An 18,893-nucleotide genomic window follows, 5' to 3' on the forward strand; every position below is an offset into this window, starting at 1 on the left:
GCACATCATGTACTACGTAAGGTCTTTATCTTCAAAGGAAAGTACCATAGCCATGAACTAGAAGAATATAAGAAGCTTCTTGAGGATGTAGATTTTCTACTCCATCTTCTCCTTTCACCAGCAGTTGATTATCAACAGCTGCTGTGTGCCAGGCTCTATATTCTAGGTGATGGATACAGAAAAGAGCAAAAAGTTCCCTGCTCTCGTGAAGCTTATAGTCTATTATCCATTTACAAGGAGTTTCTGTTGTAAAGCAGAAATTTGTATTTGAAATTTTAAAAGCTGACTGATCTGCTTCTGAGGAGATGGAGTAGGTGTACTTTTCCCCATTCCTCCCACTAAGTACAACTAAAACCCTTGGACATTATATATAAAATAAGCATAAGATCACTCTTAAAAGTGGAGAGAATAATGCAGACCAGCTGGGCTCTGGGTCTAGGAAGGACATGGTGGTGAGTCCCGTGGGTTTTCTTTTTTGCCTCATCTTTCTCAGACTTGGAACTAGAGTAGCTGGAAACCTGGAAATGTTAATGGGCACAATTTAAAAAAAAAGTCCTAACAAAAGCTTGATTTCTTTAGTCAGAGGACCAAGAAAGGAGCAGCCAGTGAGACAGAAAAGTTTTAGACAGTAAACACTCTGCTCCAGCTAAACATGACAGAATAACGGTGGCCCCATCCTTACCCACGCCAGCAAAGACAGTAGGCAGCCAGACTTTCACCTTTGCCAGGATGGTATCAGAGAAGGCCAAGTAAGGGGCCAAGAACTTCATTCCCACCAGCTAAGAACAGTCCCACCCCCTCCCATGCTGTCAGTGGGGCCCACGTGGGGAGCCTGGACTTCCACTCCACCCCAGTCAGCTGACACCAAGTGGGAATCCTAGACTTCTGCATTTACACAGCATTAACAAGGTGGTAACCCCCGTTTTCCTGCCAGAGCAGTGTCCAAAAAATTGAGCTAAAACAGTTTAAATAGAATCCAGAGTCTCATAACATAATACCAAAAACGTCCAGATTTCAACCAAAAAAAATCACTCATTCTACTGAGAACCAGAATGAATGCAAAAAGATAATCAACAAATGACAACACTGATATGACAGAGATGTTAGAATTATCTGACAAAGATTTTACAACATCCATGATAAAAATGCTTCCACAAGCACGTATGGACATGATTGAAACAAAGAAAAAAACAGAAGGCTTCGGCAAAGAAATAGAAAATCTTAGCAAAGAAATAGAAGACATAAAGAAGGACCAATGGAAATTCAGAACTGCAGAATACATTATCCAAAATAAGAAGCCCAGGGGTTGGGTTTAACAGCAGAATGGAGGTAACAAAGGAAAGGATCAATGAATTGGAAGAAAGAACAATAGGAATTACCCAATCTGAGGGACAGAGAGAAAGAAACAGACTGAAAATAAATGAGCAGAGCCTCAGGGACCTGTGGGAGTGTAATAGATGATCCACATTCATGTCATGGAAGTCCTGGAAGGAGAGGAGAAAGAGAGCAGGGCAGAAGCGGTAGTTGGGGTGGGAGGGAAGTGGGTGTGGCTGTAAAAGGGCAACTCGAGGGACCTTGTGGTGATGGACATGTTCTATCAATGTCAGCATCCTGGTTGTCATGTCATAGTATACATTTTTGCAAGTCATTACTTTCAAGGGAAACTGGGTAAAGGGTACATGGGATCTCTCTGTATTACTTCTTATAACTGTATATGAATTTATAATTATCTTAAAATTGAGAGTTTAATTTTTTAAAAAGAGAGAAAAATTGATTTCTGAACTGAAAGATGGTCTAAGAGAAAAGCATGTCAATCCCTCTTCTGCCCCTTGTGGGCTGTCTGAACCAGTTGGATATGGGTTAATTTTTTATTTTTGTTTATTTTTATATATTTTATTTTTATTGAAGTATAATTGGCTTACAATATTATTTTAGTTTTAGATGTACAACATAGTGATTTGACATTTTTATATATTGCAAAGTGATCACCATGGATTTGGTTTTTATTGGTCAACTCATTCTGTTTTTCAATTTTCATTGGTAAGTCTGTGGCAGTATCAAACTCAAGAAGTGATTCCATTATTTTTTTAATTCAACGAGTTAAAATTTTTAGAGACAACTGAACTTGTTTTTCTACAGAGGGGTTATACTTTAATAGCTTTTGAAAAGGCTTAAATCATGTCAGTGTTTCCAGGTGTTCTTATCCTTCTCTGTCATGAAACTTATGTCTCAATTCATTGACACCTGTAAGTATTTTACCCTCAGTTGCCTGACAGCAGTTGGCGTCCCTCTGATTCCCCCACAGAGCATCGAGATGAGACTCAAGGTCAGCCTGCATGAAGACCTGGGGGCTGCCCTCATGGATGGTGTCGTCCTCTGCCATCTAGTCAACCACATCCGCCCGCGATCCGTTGCAAGCATCCATGTCCCCTCGCCAGCAGTTGTAAGTAACACCGTGCTAACTTTTACATAAAACAACTCCTCTGGGACACTGTCACTGGTTAAAGATGCCAGTGGGCTCACCAGGACCCCACTCACATCCTCTCTGTTGGGCCCCAAACTGAGAGAAGAGCTGAAAAGGAGCAGGATCTCTGATTGAAGCAACATTTTCATTGTAAAAAGGGAGACTATGTAAAGTAAATATGTAAATGACAGAAAAGGAACTTTTTCCAAATATAAGGCAAGTCATGTTAAAGAAATGACTCCCCTGGGGTGCTAAGTTTAAGACCGTAGGGACACAAAGATTCATTCCTCACAAGGAGTTATTTAAACAGTCAGGAGATTTTTTGGAAAACTTCTTTTGGTTGGTGGGTGCCCTTCTAAATGGAATCTCTTTCCTTTTTTTTTAATTTCTGGGGATTTTAGGATAGCTCTGAAAATATGTGGATTCTGTGTAAAATATCATTAAGAACCTGTCAAGCCAGAGGTTGGTAAGCCAGTCCTTAATTCAACAATTCCTTGCTCACTCACTGTGCTCAAGGGTACGTTGGAGATACAAGAGAAGCATGGGGAAGAGGAGGCTGAGTGAGATGCCATTAGTGCCCTATAAATCCCAATGGGGAGATAAAGCCGGCACTGAGATCCTCCACTTATGCGTCACGGAGCATGTTGCCATCGGGAAGAGAGCTAAGAGTCATTTGATGGTAATTCAGATGAGAGTGGGAGAATCAAAGATAAGCTGGTGTTTGAAGCCTGCATCGAGTTCAGACAAGTAGAGAGGGAAGAAGAATTTCTATCCACACTATTTACTATTAGGTGAGGTAGAAGAGGTCAGGGGCTAGGAAGGTAGGGTTTGGATTCTAACTCCACATCTACCTATAAACCATATGACTCTGGGAAAGTTATAACCTCTCTTTAACTTGATTTGGCTCTTCTCTGTCTTGGAACTGCTCTCATGAGGATGAAATGAGGTCCTACGTATGATCACACATGAATGCAAGCCATTGTTATTACTGTTTATGAGCAGATTTTCAGAAGTCAGAGCCCCTGATATCAAAGCATAGCATTCATAAAATATGAAGAGCGTGTGGAGTGAAAGCCCCATGTGAAACCCCGCTTCCTTTCACCCCAGGAAAGCCTCTTGGTAGCATTATTTGTCTTAGTTTCTTTTCTCTTGGCAGTAGGAAAAATTAGTTGATTATCCCATTTCAACTGTCAGTTTTCTTTCTATACAGTTGAACATTTTTCCTTTCAAACGTTTGACTACTTTTTTGCCTCAGAAAACACAAGAAAGAAAAAAAGACCAATTTGTCTTCTGAGTCAAGTCTGCTTTATCTGCCTTAGCTTGGGCAATAAATTCTGTCCTATAATCCATTATGAAACTGAGGCACATAGAAGTCCAAACTGCTATAAAGTTGCATGAGCCTTGTACCAAATTCTCATTCAATGATTTCCCCCAAATTTTAAGAAAGAAACTATGGTTCCTCAGCCTCCAATTTAAATATACAATTATTGTTTTGAAAGATGTAAGAGGACACGATGAATCATGTATCTACACATACTGGTATTAATTATTCAGGGAAAAATTGTTACATTCTTGAATAAATCCTTTGGTTGTCACCATTTATCTTTTTCAAATAAAAATTTTTAAATTGAAAATATAATGGGAAATAATGCTTGATTGGAGAAAAAGAGAAAATGGAGAAATGCAGGAGGAAAAAAAAATCATCTTTTATCCCACCACCCCAAAACAACCATTATTTACATTTTGGCTTCTATATGGCTAGCATTTCTCTTACATATACACTGTTGTTGAGTTGTGAGCTTCCCATATATACTATTTAGTAGTTTAAAATTTTTATGAAAATTTAAGTATTTCCCCAAGTCTTTAAAACTCTTCATAAATATCTGTTCTAACAACTGTGAAATATTTTAGCTTATTATATTGCAGTTTTCTGTTTTTAGAAATGTGGGCTGTTTCTAAATGTTCACTTCTCAGAAATTCTTCGCTGAGCATCTTGAAGTCCCCTGTGACCAGATCACCACTCTGTAGCCTTAGAACCAGCTTCTGTCTCTAGTCTCTGTCATCACTGTCCATTCCAGTGTTTCAACAGGCTGCTCTCTCTAAACTAGAAGGCTGCTCCCCACCCTGCCTCCAAATCTCGTCTTGAAACATCACTAGCACCCATTTCTCTTCTGCTTCACTGTCTACAGGAGGCAAGCCTTTCTTAACACCTTAGCACTGAATTAGAGTCTTTTCCTTGCTTTTTCCTCCTTACAGCTCACCGTAACTGAGTCCTCTTTCATACTATGCTATAGTTTTCTTTAACACGTTAATATTTCCAACTAGGCTAGAGCCAAGTGACCATGAGGATCATGTCTTTTGGTTCCACTGGTGTATCCTTAGCACCGAGTGGAATAGTTGAATAGCTGACACATAGTAAACACTCGATAAAAACGATCATATCTGCACCATCAGCAATAGATGAGGGTGCCTTTTCTACCTGTGTTATTGCCAGCATTAAGCATTTTAATTTTCCATTTATGAAACTAATATTGTCCAATTCTTATGGCAAGCTGAGCGAATAAAGTGTTAAACAGAATCACTATCTTTGTCAGCATGCTAAGAGACTGTTCCTGAGAAAGATGAATTTCCTCAGTCTTTGACAATTTGGTAAACTTAAACATTGGCATCCCAGTTAGTGTAACTGGTGTGATTTTTGATTCTTTGACCAAAGGTGAACCTCTGACCATTCTATTTGTAGCAAGAACTTTTCTAACTGAAACTAGGCAACCATCTTAGAATGGGCCCTTCTCCCTCACTTTCAAAGATGGAAGTTTTCTTTGTGTAGCTTAAAGCCCACTTTTCATTGACTTTACTGGGCTAACCTAAACATTTTGAATGGTGTTGGGCGTCTTTGGAGTTTCAGAATAGATCGCCCTAAATCATAAGGAGATGAAGGAGGATAATGGGACCAGAGGATCAGAGAGACAGATGCCAGGGTCTCGGTATGATGAAACTCCCCTCGGTGCCCTGCTGGTCCAGGACCTATTCTTCTGTTATCCCTCATCCCATTATCTGTGTCTGTTCCTTCTCTTTGCATGAGGCTTAATGTGGTGGGCTTGTCCTGAGACATGGCAGGGGGTTAGGCACCTCCACCCCCGCCAGGTAGCCTCTTGCCTCATCTTTGCGGGCCCCGTGTTGGGGGGTCATCATCTCCTCTCTAGCCAACATGGATAATATTTGTTCAGCCCCCAAACTAAATTGTTCCACACCAACAGATTTTCTTTCTTTACTCTTTTGGGGGCAGGGGATAGAGGGAGTACCCTTTTTGTAAAAATAAACACTGAAAGTTTAGATTTTGAGGGTGGGTATATGAAGATGGAACAGGAGTCACTTCACTCTCACTTGCTATGAACAGGAAGGTCAGTCTTTATGAAGCATGGCTCTGTACAGACCTGTTGGAGTCAGTCATGCTTCTTGCTTCCCTTTTTAAAAGGACTAAGAGTGGACTATTAAAATTTAGCAGTAAAACTCTTACAACTAGCCATATAAAACTTAAACTGTGTGAGTCAGATGTACCTGTCATCCATCCCACAACTTAGAGGTCATCCAGCCAGGATTAACTCAGTTGTGAGAGGCTCTTGGTTAAGTCTTGAACATCCCACCATTTTCAGTGTTTTTTATACAGATGCAGCTACTTTCTAAAAAACCTCTTGCTTTGGTGGGAAGGAAAGTCATTAGCGTGGTTAATTTAACCTTTCATATAGAAATATATTTACTGATGGGAAAAGGTGATGTTTACAGTGTACTTCAAGTGAACTAAAGCAGGCTACACAACAGTATGATCTCATAAAAATTGTGTGTATGTGTCTGCGTATCCACACATACACATACATTTGCAGAAATTTTTGCACACACATGTATATACATGTACACACGTGTGCGGAAATTCTACATATGAACACACATCTGTATGTACATGTATGTGCGTTATCTTTGTATACACACACATATGCACACAGTGTCTAGAAGAATATAATCCAAAATATTAACAGTTCTTTGGGTGGATGTTCCTGGATAATTTTTTATCATCCCTTTTTGGTTATGTATTATTTTTTTTCCTCCAATAAACATTATTATTTGTGCCATTTAGAAAGTTTAAAATTTAACCTGTTATAAAATTATTTCTCTCTTAATAATTCATTATTTCTGCATATTTGCATTTATAGCCCAAACTCAGTATGGCCAAGTGCAGAAGAAATGTGGAAAACTTTTTGGAAGCATGCCGAAAATTAGGAGTACCAGAGGTAACATCAAACTTTGTCACAATAACCATATTTTAGTAAAGATTTTATTCAGTATATGTGTTTGCACCCACTAAACAGATATACAGCTTTGTCCATCCTTTTTAGTCTCAATATTTCCTGAGGAATAATACTGAATAAGTTATATAAAGTTTTACTCTAAATAACTATATAGTGAAATAAAAATGGCTTAAAATGGTATGGTCAATTCTGAGGAAAACGGAATATAATTTCTTTCAAAACCTCAAAAGGTTTTGAAATAAATGCAAAATTCCAAACTTGAAAAAATATTAGCTTGATTCTCTACTCCAAGAGCAGAAATTTCTGAGGCTTCAGTGAGTCTTCTGTCAGGTTCTGTAAAATATAGAGGTGATGTTTTTCTTTATCCAGAGTTCTCAAGCAGAGCATACCTGTAGTTGACCAATTTGTTGATTTTCATTCCCTGTAGGTTTTGCATATGTGGGTCAAAATAATCAGCATTGAAAGTATTATAATTATTGTTATTATTATCATTCATCATTGCCATTAATAATAACAGTGTCTGTATATTGCCTTATAGTTTAACTGTTTGTATTTACTTTTTCCTCTATAGTCAGTCACTGTAGACTCAACTGGCAGTTCCCTATAGCCATCTCAAAATAATTTGCTGTTTTTTCTTTCTCCCAATCTAAGTCCCGGTCTTATCCTCAGCCAGAGAGTTGATTTGGGGCTTTTAAAGACTTTAGTAATAGTAACCTAAAATGATTTCTTAGGGAGATAAAAGCCAGTTCACTCAATTTGGGGATAAGTTGACAAGCTTATCATCATTATGATAAACAGAAATGGACAGAAATTACATTTCTTAATATTTTCTTCTATCTTTTCTAGTGTTCCAGGAATAAAATAACTGCAGACTTTATCATGAGATGTTGTTTTTGAGTATGTGAAGGAATTACATTTTCATGTAATTCTACTTTGTGATAGGAGTTAGTTACTGGAATTGAGAAAGGCTTTTTCTCCTTCCCTCCCTCCCTCCTTCCCTTTTCTTCCTCCTTTCCTCTCCTCCCTCCCTCCCTCCTTCTCCTTCTTTCCTTTCTTCTCTTACATTTTTTGGCTTGGTGACATTTGAAGTGAGGGTTAGTGGTAGACTTCTAATCTTATTTGAGGAAAAGGAGAGAATTATTAAAGCATCTTTAAGTCAGAACTATATCAATTAAAAGAAGCCTATAAATTCATTTCTAAAAAGAGTGTAATCTTTATATAATGTACTAAATATCTTTATAATCAATCTAAATGTCTTTCAACAGTGTTAATCTGTGTCTATATTGTGTATGTTCATTTTACTATTGCATATATATGCTTGGCTTCAAATGTTTATGAAATTCTCATACACACACCTTTTTAAATGATTTGATTCTGTCATGGGTTAATAAGATTTCCCATGTGTGAATCAAAATTATCATACCAAGTGTCAGATGGTAAATTATTCGTGTCTGCACTAGAATGTGCTGCTGAGTTATGCCCTAATCCCTTGTGATATTTAAAACTCACCAGGGCTTTTTTGGCTTAACGATGATACAAAATGAAATGAAAATGCCCTTAACCATTTATTGTGAGTAAAGATTGGTAATTATGATTTCCTTTTAAAGTGAGGAAAAGGAAATTAAATTATCATCAAATGCAGAGAAAATTTATCATAATTTCTGAATTATGCCCCTAGCACTCATAGGCAGTCGATAATTCTCAAGATGACTGGATTACAAGAAGTAAACTGTCTTTTTAGCCAGTGTCCCACTTGACTGTGTTCAGTGAGAGATACATCACTTAGGCTAGTTTTCAGATTATTTTTAAGATTTGAGGTGACTTTCAAGTTTGCATTGTGTATATGTGTGTGTGCATGTGTGTCCATCTATATCCATCCTGATGGGTAATCCAGGAGCGTGTTACTGGTGACTAGAGTTACATGAAGTTCATGTAACAGAAAAAGTCTGTTGTTTGGTTAACAGTTGAACTTCTTAATGAGATATGTTAAAAAGGAAGGAATATTCTAGTGGAAAGCCAGAAATAGCTAGTTGCAAAATGACTGGCAAATCTTCCTGTTCACTCAGAGGAGCATGCTTTCATCTCTCAGAATGAATGAGGAATAAATTATTGGAAATGAGGAAATACTTTCATCTGGCAATAGGATATTAAGTTGGGGGAGGGGTGGAATGACTTCCTCCCTAGTTACCCTTCTCTCACTATTGAAGAAGGTTGGTGGTTTGAGTGTAGCGCACGACAATTCATGATTAATCCTGAAAAGATAGTTACATCCCAAGTCTAGCTGCAAAAATTCTCCCCTTGCAAAGAGACGTTTTTAAAAGACTGGTATTTAAGAGCAGAGGACCTTTTTAGCATTACATTTTCTGTTTTGGATCAAACTTAATATTTGGGTAACAAAATATTCATTGATTTCCCCGTAGCTTAGTGAATTCCTCCGAATTTGCAAGCTTGTCCTGCTTTCTTCTCCATCCATAACTTATCTATGTACACATACCCATAAGTCACAGGGATTTGGAATTCCGTATTTTTAAAGCTAAATATCTAATTGACGATGATAAATCATCCTGTAGAGACTGAAAAGTCACAGCTGTGTTCTCAGCCCAAGTTTGTTGCCCTTTGTAATAGAATCACAGTTTGAAACTACAAGCCAGTCAGGGTCGGCGGCAGCTCATTCAGTTTAATCAGGATTCTCTGGGTGGGATGTGGTTGCTGAGCAGATGGAGTTACATTCTTTAGAAGTCGCTGTGGAGGCAATCCCAGGTATCTGCCCCGGGGTTGGTCAAGGTGAGCAAGCGTTTTATCCTGTGCTTTAGTGGAGCGGTTCTGGCGTGCCTGACCTATATATAAACGCGGCTTCTTCAGAATTGGCAGCCTTTGGGATTGCAGACGGTGTAAACAGCCTAGTTTATCTGCGGAAGGTTAGCTTCTGTGGTAGCCGGGCGCGGCGTGCGGCGACCTGTCTGTTATGCGAGGGGTCTGAATGAGGCTGGATTTATACCCTTCTTAGCTCGGGGGCAGAGACGGGATTTGAATGAGTCACTGATAGAAAGGAGTCGAAGACAAAGAAGTCGGTGATGGGGTTCTGGAGAAGCTTCTGTGAGGGCGACAGCAGGCATGTTTGCCATCAGCTGTGAGGGATCCCGGGATGAGGCGGAGGCTGGCAAGTGAGAACGCCAAGGGAAGGCCCCTCAGAACTCGCGGGAAATGGCGCTGGCCGGCAAGTTCCTCTTCGGGAGTCGGGGATAAGATTTCTTCAGGTGGTTACTTCAGCCTGGGTCACGTCCCTTCCTGCTGCCCATTTCGAGTGGCTCGGGTCTTTGTTTTTGGTTTTGTGTTTCTGTTTGGGGCCAGTTCGCCGGCTAAGTGACCCAGAGTGAGTGAACATCGCGGGGAAAGAGGAGGGCGGGGCTGCGGGAGCAGACTGAGCGGCACGCGCGGCCCGGCTGTGGAAGCCGACTGAGCTGCGCTTGCGCACTGAGCGGTGCGTGCGCCAGGCTGAGGGAGCCGACTGAGCGGCGCGCGCGGCGGGGCTGCAATCAGCCGCACCTGCGCGGGCTGCGCGTTAACCGCGCGCCCTGAGGCCAGCCCGTGGCCCCCTGGCGCAGTGAACCGTTCCTCGAGAACCTCCAGCGCTCCCCGTGGAGGACTGAAAATAAATATTTTATTCCCGAACTGTGAGGGAAAGGAGGTCTAGAGAGGTCGAACAAAGCCCTCAGCTCACACTCGGAGCTGACAGGCGGCAGAGCTGGCGTTCGAACCCAGGTCTGTGGGCATCGAGAGCCTGCCTTCTTTTGAGCACGCTCGGAGGCTCTGTGTGCCGGAGTTCCCTGCCCTGCGCACTGCAGGTGTCGGACTCAAGCAGCGGATTTAAACCACATTCTGCAGAGCCCGTAATTCTTTCAGAGGCGAGAGAAAGCCAAGTGGAGAGGCTCCAGGTCACTGGTAGCCCCCTTGCTTCAGCCACAGCGGTTTCTCCTTTGCCTGGAGCCCATACTGGATTTCCAGTTGAGAATTCCTTTGAGGGAAAAAGTGTCCTATTGCTAAATATAGTTTGAAAAATCACGGGAAACCAGAGGTTTCTTTGAGCACTAAGAGCCCCTGAAAGCTCAGCTCCACCCTGTGGCCCCACAGTCGCGTTCCTCCTGGCCGGGTCAGGTGCTCAGCTGCAGGAAAGTTGCCACAGGTGCGTCAAGGCATCCCGGAAAATCTGGGGACTTTGCTAGCACCGCCCTGCAGCCCCTTGTGGTGTTGATGTCGGTGGGCAGACTGTGCAGCCCTCTTTGACTTCTGGTGCAAGTGTCAACTCGATCTTGAGCACAGGCTTTCCCCTTGGTGGGCTTCCAGATTCTTAACAACATAGTCTTTGCATCACCCAAGAGTCTGACTCCAGTGAAGCCTTGGGGGTCATGAGGCTATTTATGGACATACTGAAACTTCCTTTGCCTTTTCTGAGCCAGTGGAGTCATTCCTGGCCTCTGACCTTGATGTAGAGGATTCATGGTTGGCTACTGGGGGTTTCCAGATTGATCCAAATTTAGGGCCATTTTAGGGCTCTTATTCCTGTTGTCTTAGGTCAAGAGAAATCTCTCATTAATGAAGCATCAGAAGTATTAGAAAATAGATACTGTTTCACCAGGAAACTATTTCTACTCTATTTTAAATAAGTAGCCTTGGCCTGCAGCCTCTGTAAGGAGCAAGGTCCTTAATTGAAGACTTGCTGTTTGGAGGAGGAAGGAACTTGGAGTAGAAATGCACCTTATTTTCTGCTGCCCAGCCCTTCTTATTCATTCTGTCTCCAGAGAGGAAGTAAGAAAGGGAGTTTGAACAGCACTTCCATGGACTGTGGTGAACCCTGTGGGGCATGCAGGGTCCTGCCTGCCTGGGCAGCACAGAGGCCAGGGGTCCTTGCTGAACTGTGGGAGGTGGAAGGTTTCCATTCCATGTCCACAGGACGGGTCACTTGGTGTCCAGCCTCTGCATCAGCCAAATGGAGTTAAAAATAAAATCCTAAAGTACATTGAAATGCTAACGATGATTGTGTTGATACAAGTGGAATTATGGCTGAATCTTCTTTTCAGTGTTGAAACCTGTCCTGTTTGTCTTTCACTTACTTCTAAAATGAGACATTTGAAAGTAATTGTAATATCTTTCCTACTTTAAACCTGTTGTGAGGGTTTAGGACACTATACATATGTAATTGATCTGAATATTTTTTATTGAAAGACATTCTATAAATTGAAGCTGTTTTTTTGTTTTTGTTGGTCTTAATGTTGAGAATAGGAGGTATGAGTTCCTTTTCCCCTCTGAGCTTATGATTCTTTTTTTTCCCCAGATCAATGACTTTAGTATCAATTTAAATCATAACTGGTAAACACTTTTTTTGGGGGGGGATGAGATTCTTATTATAAGATTTATTTTAGGTTTTCATTTATACACTCAAAATGCCTATAAATTCGACCTTTTGCCAGATCTGTCCGCATTTCTGTTTGTATTTGTAGCATTTGGGGGACCTGAGTTAATCTTTAATAGTAATCTGTCACATACTCTTGTGTTGACTCTACTCAGGCGGTTGTGATTTCTGTTCACTACAATGGGAATTAGCATCTGCACTTGCCTCTGGGGACTCTTAGCGTATTAACTTTTTTTTTCTCAACATAGTTGCAGTAATTACCAATGCTCTGTAAATACATGGTGAAATTTGGCCTCTTTAAGTTTTCTTCCTTTTTAGTATGTTCCTATTTTAAGAAAAAAATAAAGCATAATTTATGAGACCCTCTTACTAAGACTGAAATTTGGAAAGCACACGCATCAGAAAACTCCCAGGTTCTCCTGGCAATTTCAGCCCCAGTTCCCATCGTAGCATCCTTGTAGGGACTGATCTGATGGCCATGAGCTGTGTGACATGGGGTAGGATCAGTGAGTAGCCCACACTCCCCACATTATGGTGGTTTAGATTTTTGCCTCTAGACTTATCTTAGACCTATGCCTTTTTCTTTAGAGTGTGTGATTTAATTTAAACTACCTGGCATGGACTGTGAGTCTAGGCTCTACCCAGTTTCATCTGAAGAAAGCCCAGAGTCTGTGGCATCATGAAATTATTTCCAGGATGAGGAGAATGGTCTGTGTTGCCTACCCGTGTGAGAAGTGTACTGCTGAGTAAATACATTGGAAACTGCTAGACCAACCGACTCTTGAGTTCTTTGGTAGAATTGCTGGGGAGCAGACCAGACATTTTCTACAAGGTTCTGAAAAATGTATTGAAATATACATGGGAGATAGGATGATTTGCTTTTAATATAGAAATACCATTTTTGTGACAATCAAATTTTAGTTTTCATGTGCCTTCTGTCTTACATCTGTTTTGCTCAGATTTCACTGGTTAAGCACAACATTGCAATGGAAAATTCTTATTGCAATAGAAAATGACTTCTCTCAGATGTTTCCCTGTCTATTAATTCTTGACCAACATCTATCTCTGTCCCAGTGAAATCTATTTTACGTGGAGCTGTTTTAATTCTTGAGAAGATAACTTGATAGCTTGATTCCTCCCAATCCACTGAGAAAAAATGATATAACATGATTTATTAATATCTTTAAAAGATCTTTTGTTAAGTGTATCTCCACCTTCATAAATTAAAATAACATTAGGATGTTTCTGATCTTATTCAATCCATTTACACTGTAGTATCCCTCCTTACCAGAGGGCATCAAGCTAACTTCAGAAGATACAAGCAAGACAGTATCTTAGAATCAACTTTCTGTTGTTCTGTGATTTGCATTTGCTTGGCAGTGAGGCTAAAACAAAGGGCAATATTGTTGCAAAGTATTATAAAATATATAGTATATATTTTAAATGCTTTTCCTAACTTGGACATAAAGCTGCATTTACAAAATGTATCATAAATATTTTCAATTCTTGTTTAATTTGGAAACAAAGCCAGAACTTTTGTTTCATACTGACATATCAATTATAATCACTTTTAATTTGAAGCTGTGGTCATTTCTGGTTCAGGAATTCAGTGTATGAGAAAGCTGCTTCCTGACAGCAGTAGGCATCCAGAGGTCAACTTAGAAGACTGAGCATCTTATTTTTGCATTTAGTTGATAAAGGAAGAGTTCTGCCCCCTTACATGGTGACTGACTTTCAAGTAGACAACACATGGGGCCCGTGCTCCCCTCCACCTGACCATACCTGTTTAGTGGTAAAGAAATTTACATTATAACTCTTTGCGGGAATGTACTTTTATTCTAACTGCAGATCTAAGAAGCTTCATCTGGACTTTTGGTTTATGTCTAGTTGCAAAAATGTGAAACTTAATGTACTTTTTTGGCACATGTAGAGACATAATTGAAACTAGCATCCCCCAGAGTTTATCAATAATCCTAAAAGGAAGACACATGAGGCATATGTGTTAACATTTCAGAGAGAAATACTTTATATTCAGTCTTCACAGACGAGGGTGAAATAATGTATTAAGAGACTGGTGGGGAAAGGTGGGGATTAAACTATGTTTTTCTCTTTAGTAAGGTGGAGACCTAAATATCCCAGGTGAAAAGCTCTTATTTTTATGTCGTTACTGACACATGATACCACTTCAGTATTAAAACTGTTTGAATGCCAGAATAGCCTATAAATTGCAGAACATTCTGTTCCTCAATGGTGAGACTGTGAGTGAGGGATTTCTTTGTCCTATTGGCACAGAACACATTGGGTATGCTGCTTTCCTTTTTGTAATGAGTTAAAAAAAATCTTTGATTGGTGGAACGGATTTTACCTGCTTGAAATAAGGGGTTACTCTAGCTATTTGCCAGTAACCAAAAATATGTGCTTCTTTCCAGCTGTTCTTCTGTGTATTTTTAATTGTGTGCACTGTCTCTTTCTGTTCTGATGGCTGCCCTCGGAATAGGCTGACCTCTGCTCTCCGTATGACATCCTGCAGTTGGATTTTCGTCACATTCGAAAGACTGTTGACACTCTGCTGGCACTCGGGGAGAAACCCCCACAACCAACTTCTGCCCTCCGCTCCAGGGACCTTATAAGCTTCTGTCTTGTTCATATTCTCTTTATAGTGCTGATCTATATCACTTACCGCTGGAATGCTCTGTCTGCATAACGTCTGCATGTGCATCCAACTCCTCTGCTTTGTCACCCTGCTCCCTGACAGGGTCCTTCCTCCATCTGAGACTTTGCCTTGCAAACTTCCACCCCTGACATCTCTTTAGTAATCTCTCGAGTTTTGATGCTGAACATTTACAAATCAGATTTTACAGAAGCACAAACTTTACAGAATGCAGTTCCCATTAAATAATTTCTCTCACTTGCTGAAAAACGGTGACTACAAAGTGCAGCCATACCTGCTTCTCATCCTCGTAGTGCCAGCAGTAGGGCTATACAGCTCCTCTTCTCTCTCCCAGTGAGCTTTGCTGCCCTGGGCAGAGTGGAAGAAGTTTCCAGAACAGGAGTAGAGGGGAATTTAGCATGTGGAAATCTTTCCATTGGGGTACTGTTTAAGTCGAATCCTAATTCAGAATTGGGCAATTGAGCGATAGAGGGGCCACCTTGCAGAGGAGACAAAACCCCCAGCATTTGGGGACCCAGTTTGGTCAATAAAAATCTTTAATAATACCACTGTTGACCAAATTGAAAAATACTATCTGGAGAATGATTGCTTTGCTGGCCATCCGATTGGATTCCTCCCTGCTTTCTGCAACGGGAGCTGTGAGGGGTACCAGGGAGAGTTGACGCCCTCTTCCATCCTGAGAGACCCCTCTGCTCTTCTGCATGAGACAGCTGTGCGGAAGGGGTGCTGGGGAGGAAGGGTCCGGTGCTGTTAGGGTGCCCCCTGGAGGATCCATGCGCCCCACTCTTTCTGTATGTTTTTACTTATTCCTTGTTTGGTCTACTCTGAGGCTCTTAGAAAAGCATTTTCCAGAAGGGATTTCTATTTTTACATAATATAATGGGTCATTTCGCTTTTTTTGCTACATCACATCATAACTTCAGATCTAGAATGTGACGGATTTGACAGTATTTATTTTCAAATAAAGCCATGAGTCATGGAACATTCTTGGTCCTGGGACTTGGGTTACTATGGCAAGAGCCAATATGATTGTTCTTATTTTAGAAGAATGTAATTTCTCCAGTGACTTGAAGTTTCCATTTAACCTTTGCTTTCCAGTAACATTAGCGAGCTGCTTTTATATTTAAATAAGCTTAAAGGATTATATACTAATAATGATATCTGCTTTTGGAGCAATGTGATCAGTTTGTAATTAAAAAAAAAAAAAGAAAAACCATTAGCGTCTTATCTAGGCTAAGATATTCCTGGTTCTGGGATGTTGTTTTATAAGTTGAGAAGGCTCTGCTCCAAGGTTAAGACAGCCTCTCCCCTATGCTTCAGTTTACATCTGGTTGCCAAATATTGTTTCTTCAGTTGGGAGGATGGTGGAGTTCACTTCCTCAAGATAAATCTCTAGTTTGCTCAGATGAAAATAGTCTTTATAAATGGCTACTAAGAAGATAATACTATTTTTCTGAACGTTTCCATGAATCCAGGGGACTTGAGAGTGTGGAAAACCCATAGAATTAGAAGAATGAATTTGTAAGGATCCTTTGGTAAATCAGATCAGATTTTCTAACAGGAGACATTCTTTACATGATAATATCTTGAGTCAGCTGAGCTTTTACCTCCTGATACCGTGTTGATTGGTGAAGTACAGGGTATGTGGACGTGATCTAATTAACCGCAGTTGTGTAATAAATAACCCGCAGATGTATGGAACCACCTTTAGTGCTATCTTGTACTCTTCAATCTGTAACACAATAAAATCCCTTTGTACAATGTCTGACAAGCACCATGAGCCATAAGTTGCTTAATAAACACATTTTGGATGATAATTCCAAGTTTTTACTGACCCATCAATACATTAATTTGTGCACACCCAGAGTCACGCTCAGCATTTCTGTCTGGCCCTGCAGTGCATTGAGGCTTTCCTTCAATGGTCAGTGCTGTTTGGAGTTTTCTTCTTTGTAGGGGGGCAGAGGGGAAGAAGAGAGATGATTTACTGGGTAGCTACCTGAAAGAAAATTCTGTCAATAAAAACTGAGTAGAGCAATCACGTGAGATCAGATTTAATTTTTACCCTGCTGATTTGATGGGATTCTTTGGCTGCCTTCATATTTCAATTCTGGCATCCAAAATACTGTTATTTCTGTTGTTCTTAATCCATCTGTCCCCTAATGTGCTACTCCTCTTGGAATCTGTTGGATAGTGTTTTTTCATCAAGTAGTCTGGAAACCAGCAGAACACAATTAATTTAGCCCTTTCGGCAAAACTTTGAATGAACTGTCTTGCCCATTATCAAGCTGCTAATTTCTATTCAGAGTATTATTAAGTCCCTCCATGGTTCTTCCCCAAGGTACTCACACACCAACCCGTATGTTAGTGTGAGGCCAGCAGTTGCCATGGGAATGGGGCTACCTGGCCAACCTCCTTGTCATCTGAGAGGTGGTTGGGGATTTCATTGTGTGATTTATATGTGCATACTAAACCTCCCTCCTCTCACAAGAAAGACCGTTTTTCAGTACTTCCTTCCAATACCTGGTAAAAATTACAAAGTATTTATTTACAAATTCTTTTTGAAATTGAAACATCTATTTGAAATAGAAAGTTCTCTCTCTTCAGTTCTTCCAGTTGGGGGCAACATGCCACTCTGTGTCAGGATTTCCAAGATATGTGACAATTAAGCAAGTTCTGTTAGTTCCTTCTAGTTATAGATTTGTGGTTCGTATGCAACTCACTGTCCTTGGGGACACTTCTAAAATGTACTGGTGGAGAGGGCCCCACAGAACTCAAAAGGAAGACAACTGAGTAGGCATTTCATCAATGAAAGGTACTTAGTATCCTGATGCCATTTATTTATGAGTAAGAAATTAAATTTAGTGCATGGTGGCTAGGGTTATCTCCCTAAAATCCAGGCTGATCTCTGTCATTAGGACAAAGGATATTTCACCCACAGGGTAAAAGTAAGGGGCAGTGGATTAAAATTTTAGGAGCTTAAGAGTGGTTTGGATTAGGTGAAAAATATTTTAATATGATTTTATTTCAAGAGATTGGGTTTTTAAAATTAGGCTTTAGATTTTGAAGTTAGTTCTGAATTAACGATCAGGTATATAAAATGTATGCTGTTTTTTTTTTTCTTTTCCTTAAGACTATCAGGGTCCAGTTCCTTGACTTTTCACTGGCTTTTGTTTGTGATTGTATTCATTCACTCATTCTTTAAACATTGAATGAACACTGTTCCCCGTGGTCAGCCTCGGAAATAAAAAGATGACCATGACACAAGTCCCTGTTTTCAAAAAACTTTACATTCTAGATCAGGAATCAGCAACTGTTTCCACAAAGTGCCAGGAAATATTTCAGGCTTTGGGGGCCATACCATCTCTGTTTGGAGTACACAGCTCAACTGCTGTATGTAGTGTGAAAGCAGCTTCAGACAACTCGAAAATGTGTCTCAATAGAACTTTATTTACAAAAACAGGCTGTGGGCTGGATGGGCCTGCAGGTTTGTGGCCCCTGTTTAGGGGACCTGTGAGCAAGTAACGAGGAATTCGGTGCGGTAAGGACCTGTGGTGGATTGGGTATGGGATTTCTATGTGAAACCCCTGGACAGGGGACCTGACTCGTTGAGAGCGGGTAGTCTTTGAAGCCTTCCTGGAACGGTGATGTTTACACTGAGACCTTAGAGGTGTGTGGGAATAGCCAGGGGAAGGGGGCTGGGTTAGGGGGGTGAGAGGAGGGGTAGATCTGTGTAGAGAGTAGATGTTCTAGAAAGAAGGACTAGAAAGTAGCATGGCTGGAAAGCAGATAATCAGATGAAGAGTGACAAGAAATCCTCTCAGTCTGTGAGAGGTTGACATGGTCTGCATCTCACATCGGAGGAAGCTGACCCTTAGAGTTCCTACGTACAGAGCAGGAACTGAAGGTCTCTCCCCTTAAAATAATGCAGACACTTTTGTTTTAAGGTTCAGTCAATTCTAGGCCAGGACTTTACATTTTAGAAACAGACTGAACCAAAATGAAACGTGCTGCATGGATGACTTCATTTTGTCTCGTGGGTGGGCT

General features: G+C 40.6%; 1 protein-coding gene across 3 annotated transcripts in view; it reads left to right on the plus strand.

Annotated features, from left to right (window-relative positions):
• Positions 1–18,893, plus strand: part of LRCH1 (leucine rich repeats and calponin homology domain containing 1) — a 169,822-nt gene that overhangs the window by 145,876 nt on the left and 5,053 nt on the right. For 2 of the 3 annotated variants that reach the window (XM_032496141.1, XM_032496142.1), the window contains exons 17-18: positions 2,306–2,443; positions 6,673–6,750. In XM_032496141.1, coding sequence (XP_032352032.1) covers positions 2,306–2,443; positions 6,673–6,750 — 216 coding nt within the window. Of the gene's footprint in view, positions 1–2,305; positions 2,444–6,672; positions 6,751–14,675; positions 18,533–18,893 lie in introns of those variants that run through there. The other variant, XM_032496143.1, reaches the window with a different exon arrangement.

This window comes from Camelus ferus, chromosome 14 (genome assembly GCF_009834535.1).
Source record: "Camelus ferus isolate YT-003-E chromosome 14, BCGSAC_Cfer_1.0, whole genome shotgun sequence".
NCBI classification, from domain to species: domain Eukaryota; kingdom Metazoa; phylum Chordata; class Mammalia; order Artiodactyla; family Camelidae; genus Camelus; species Camelus ferus.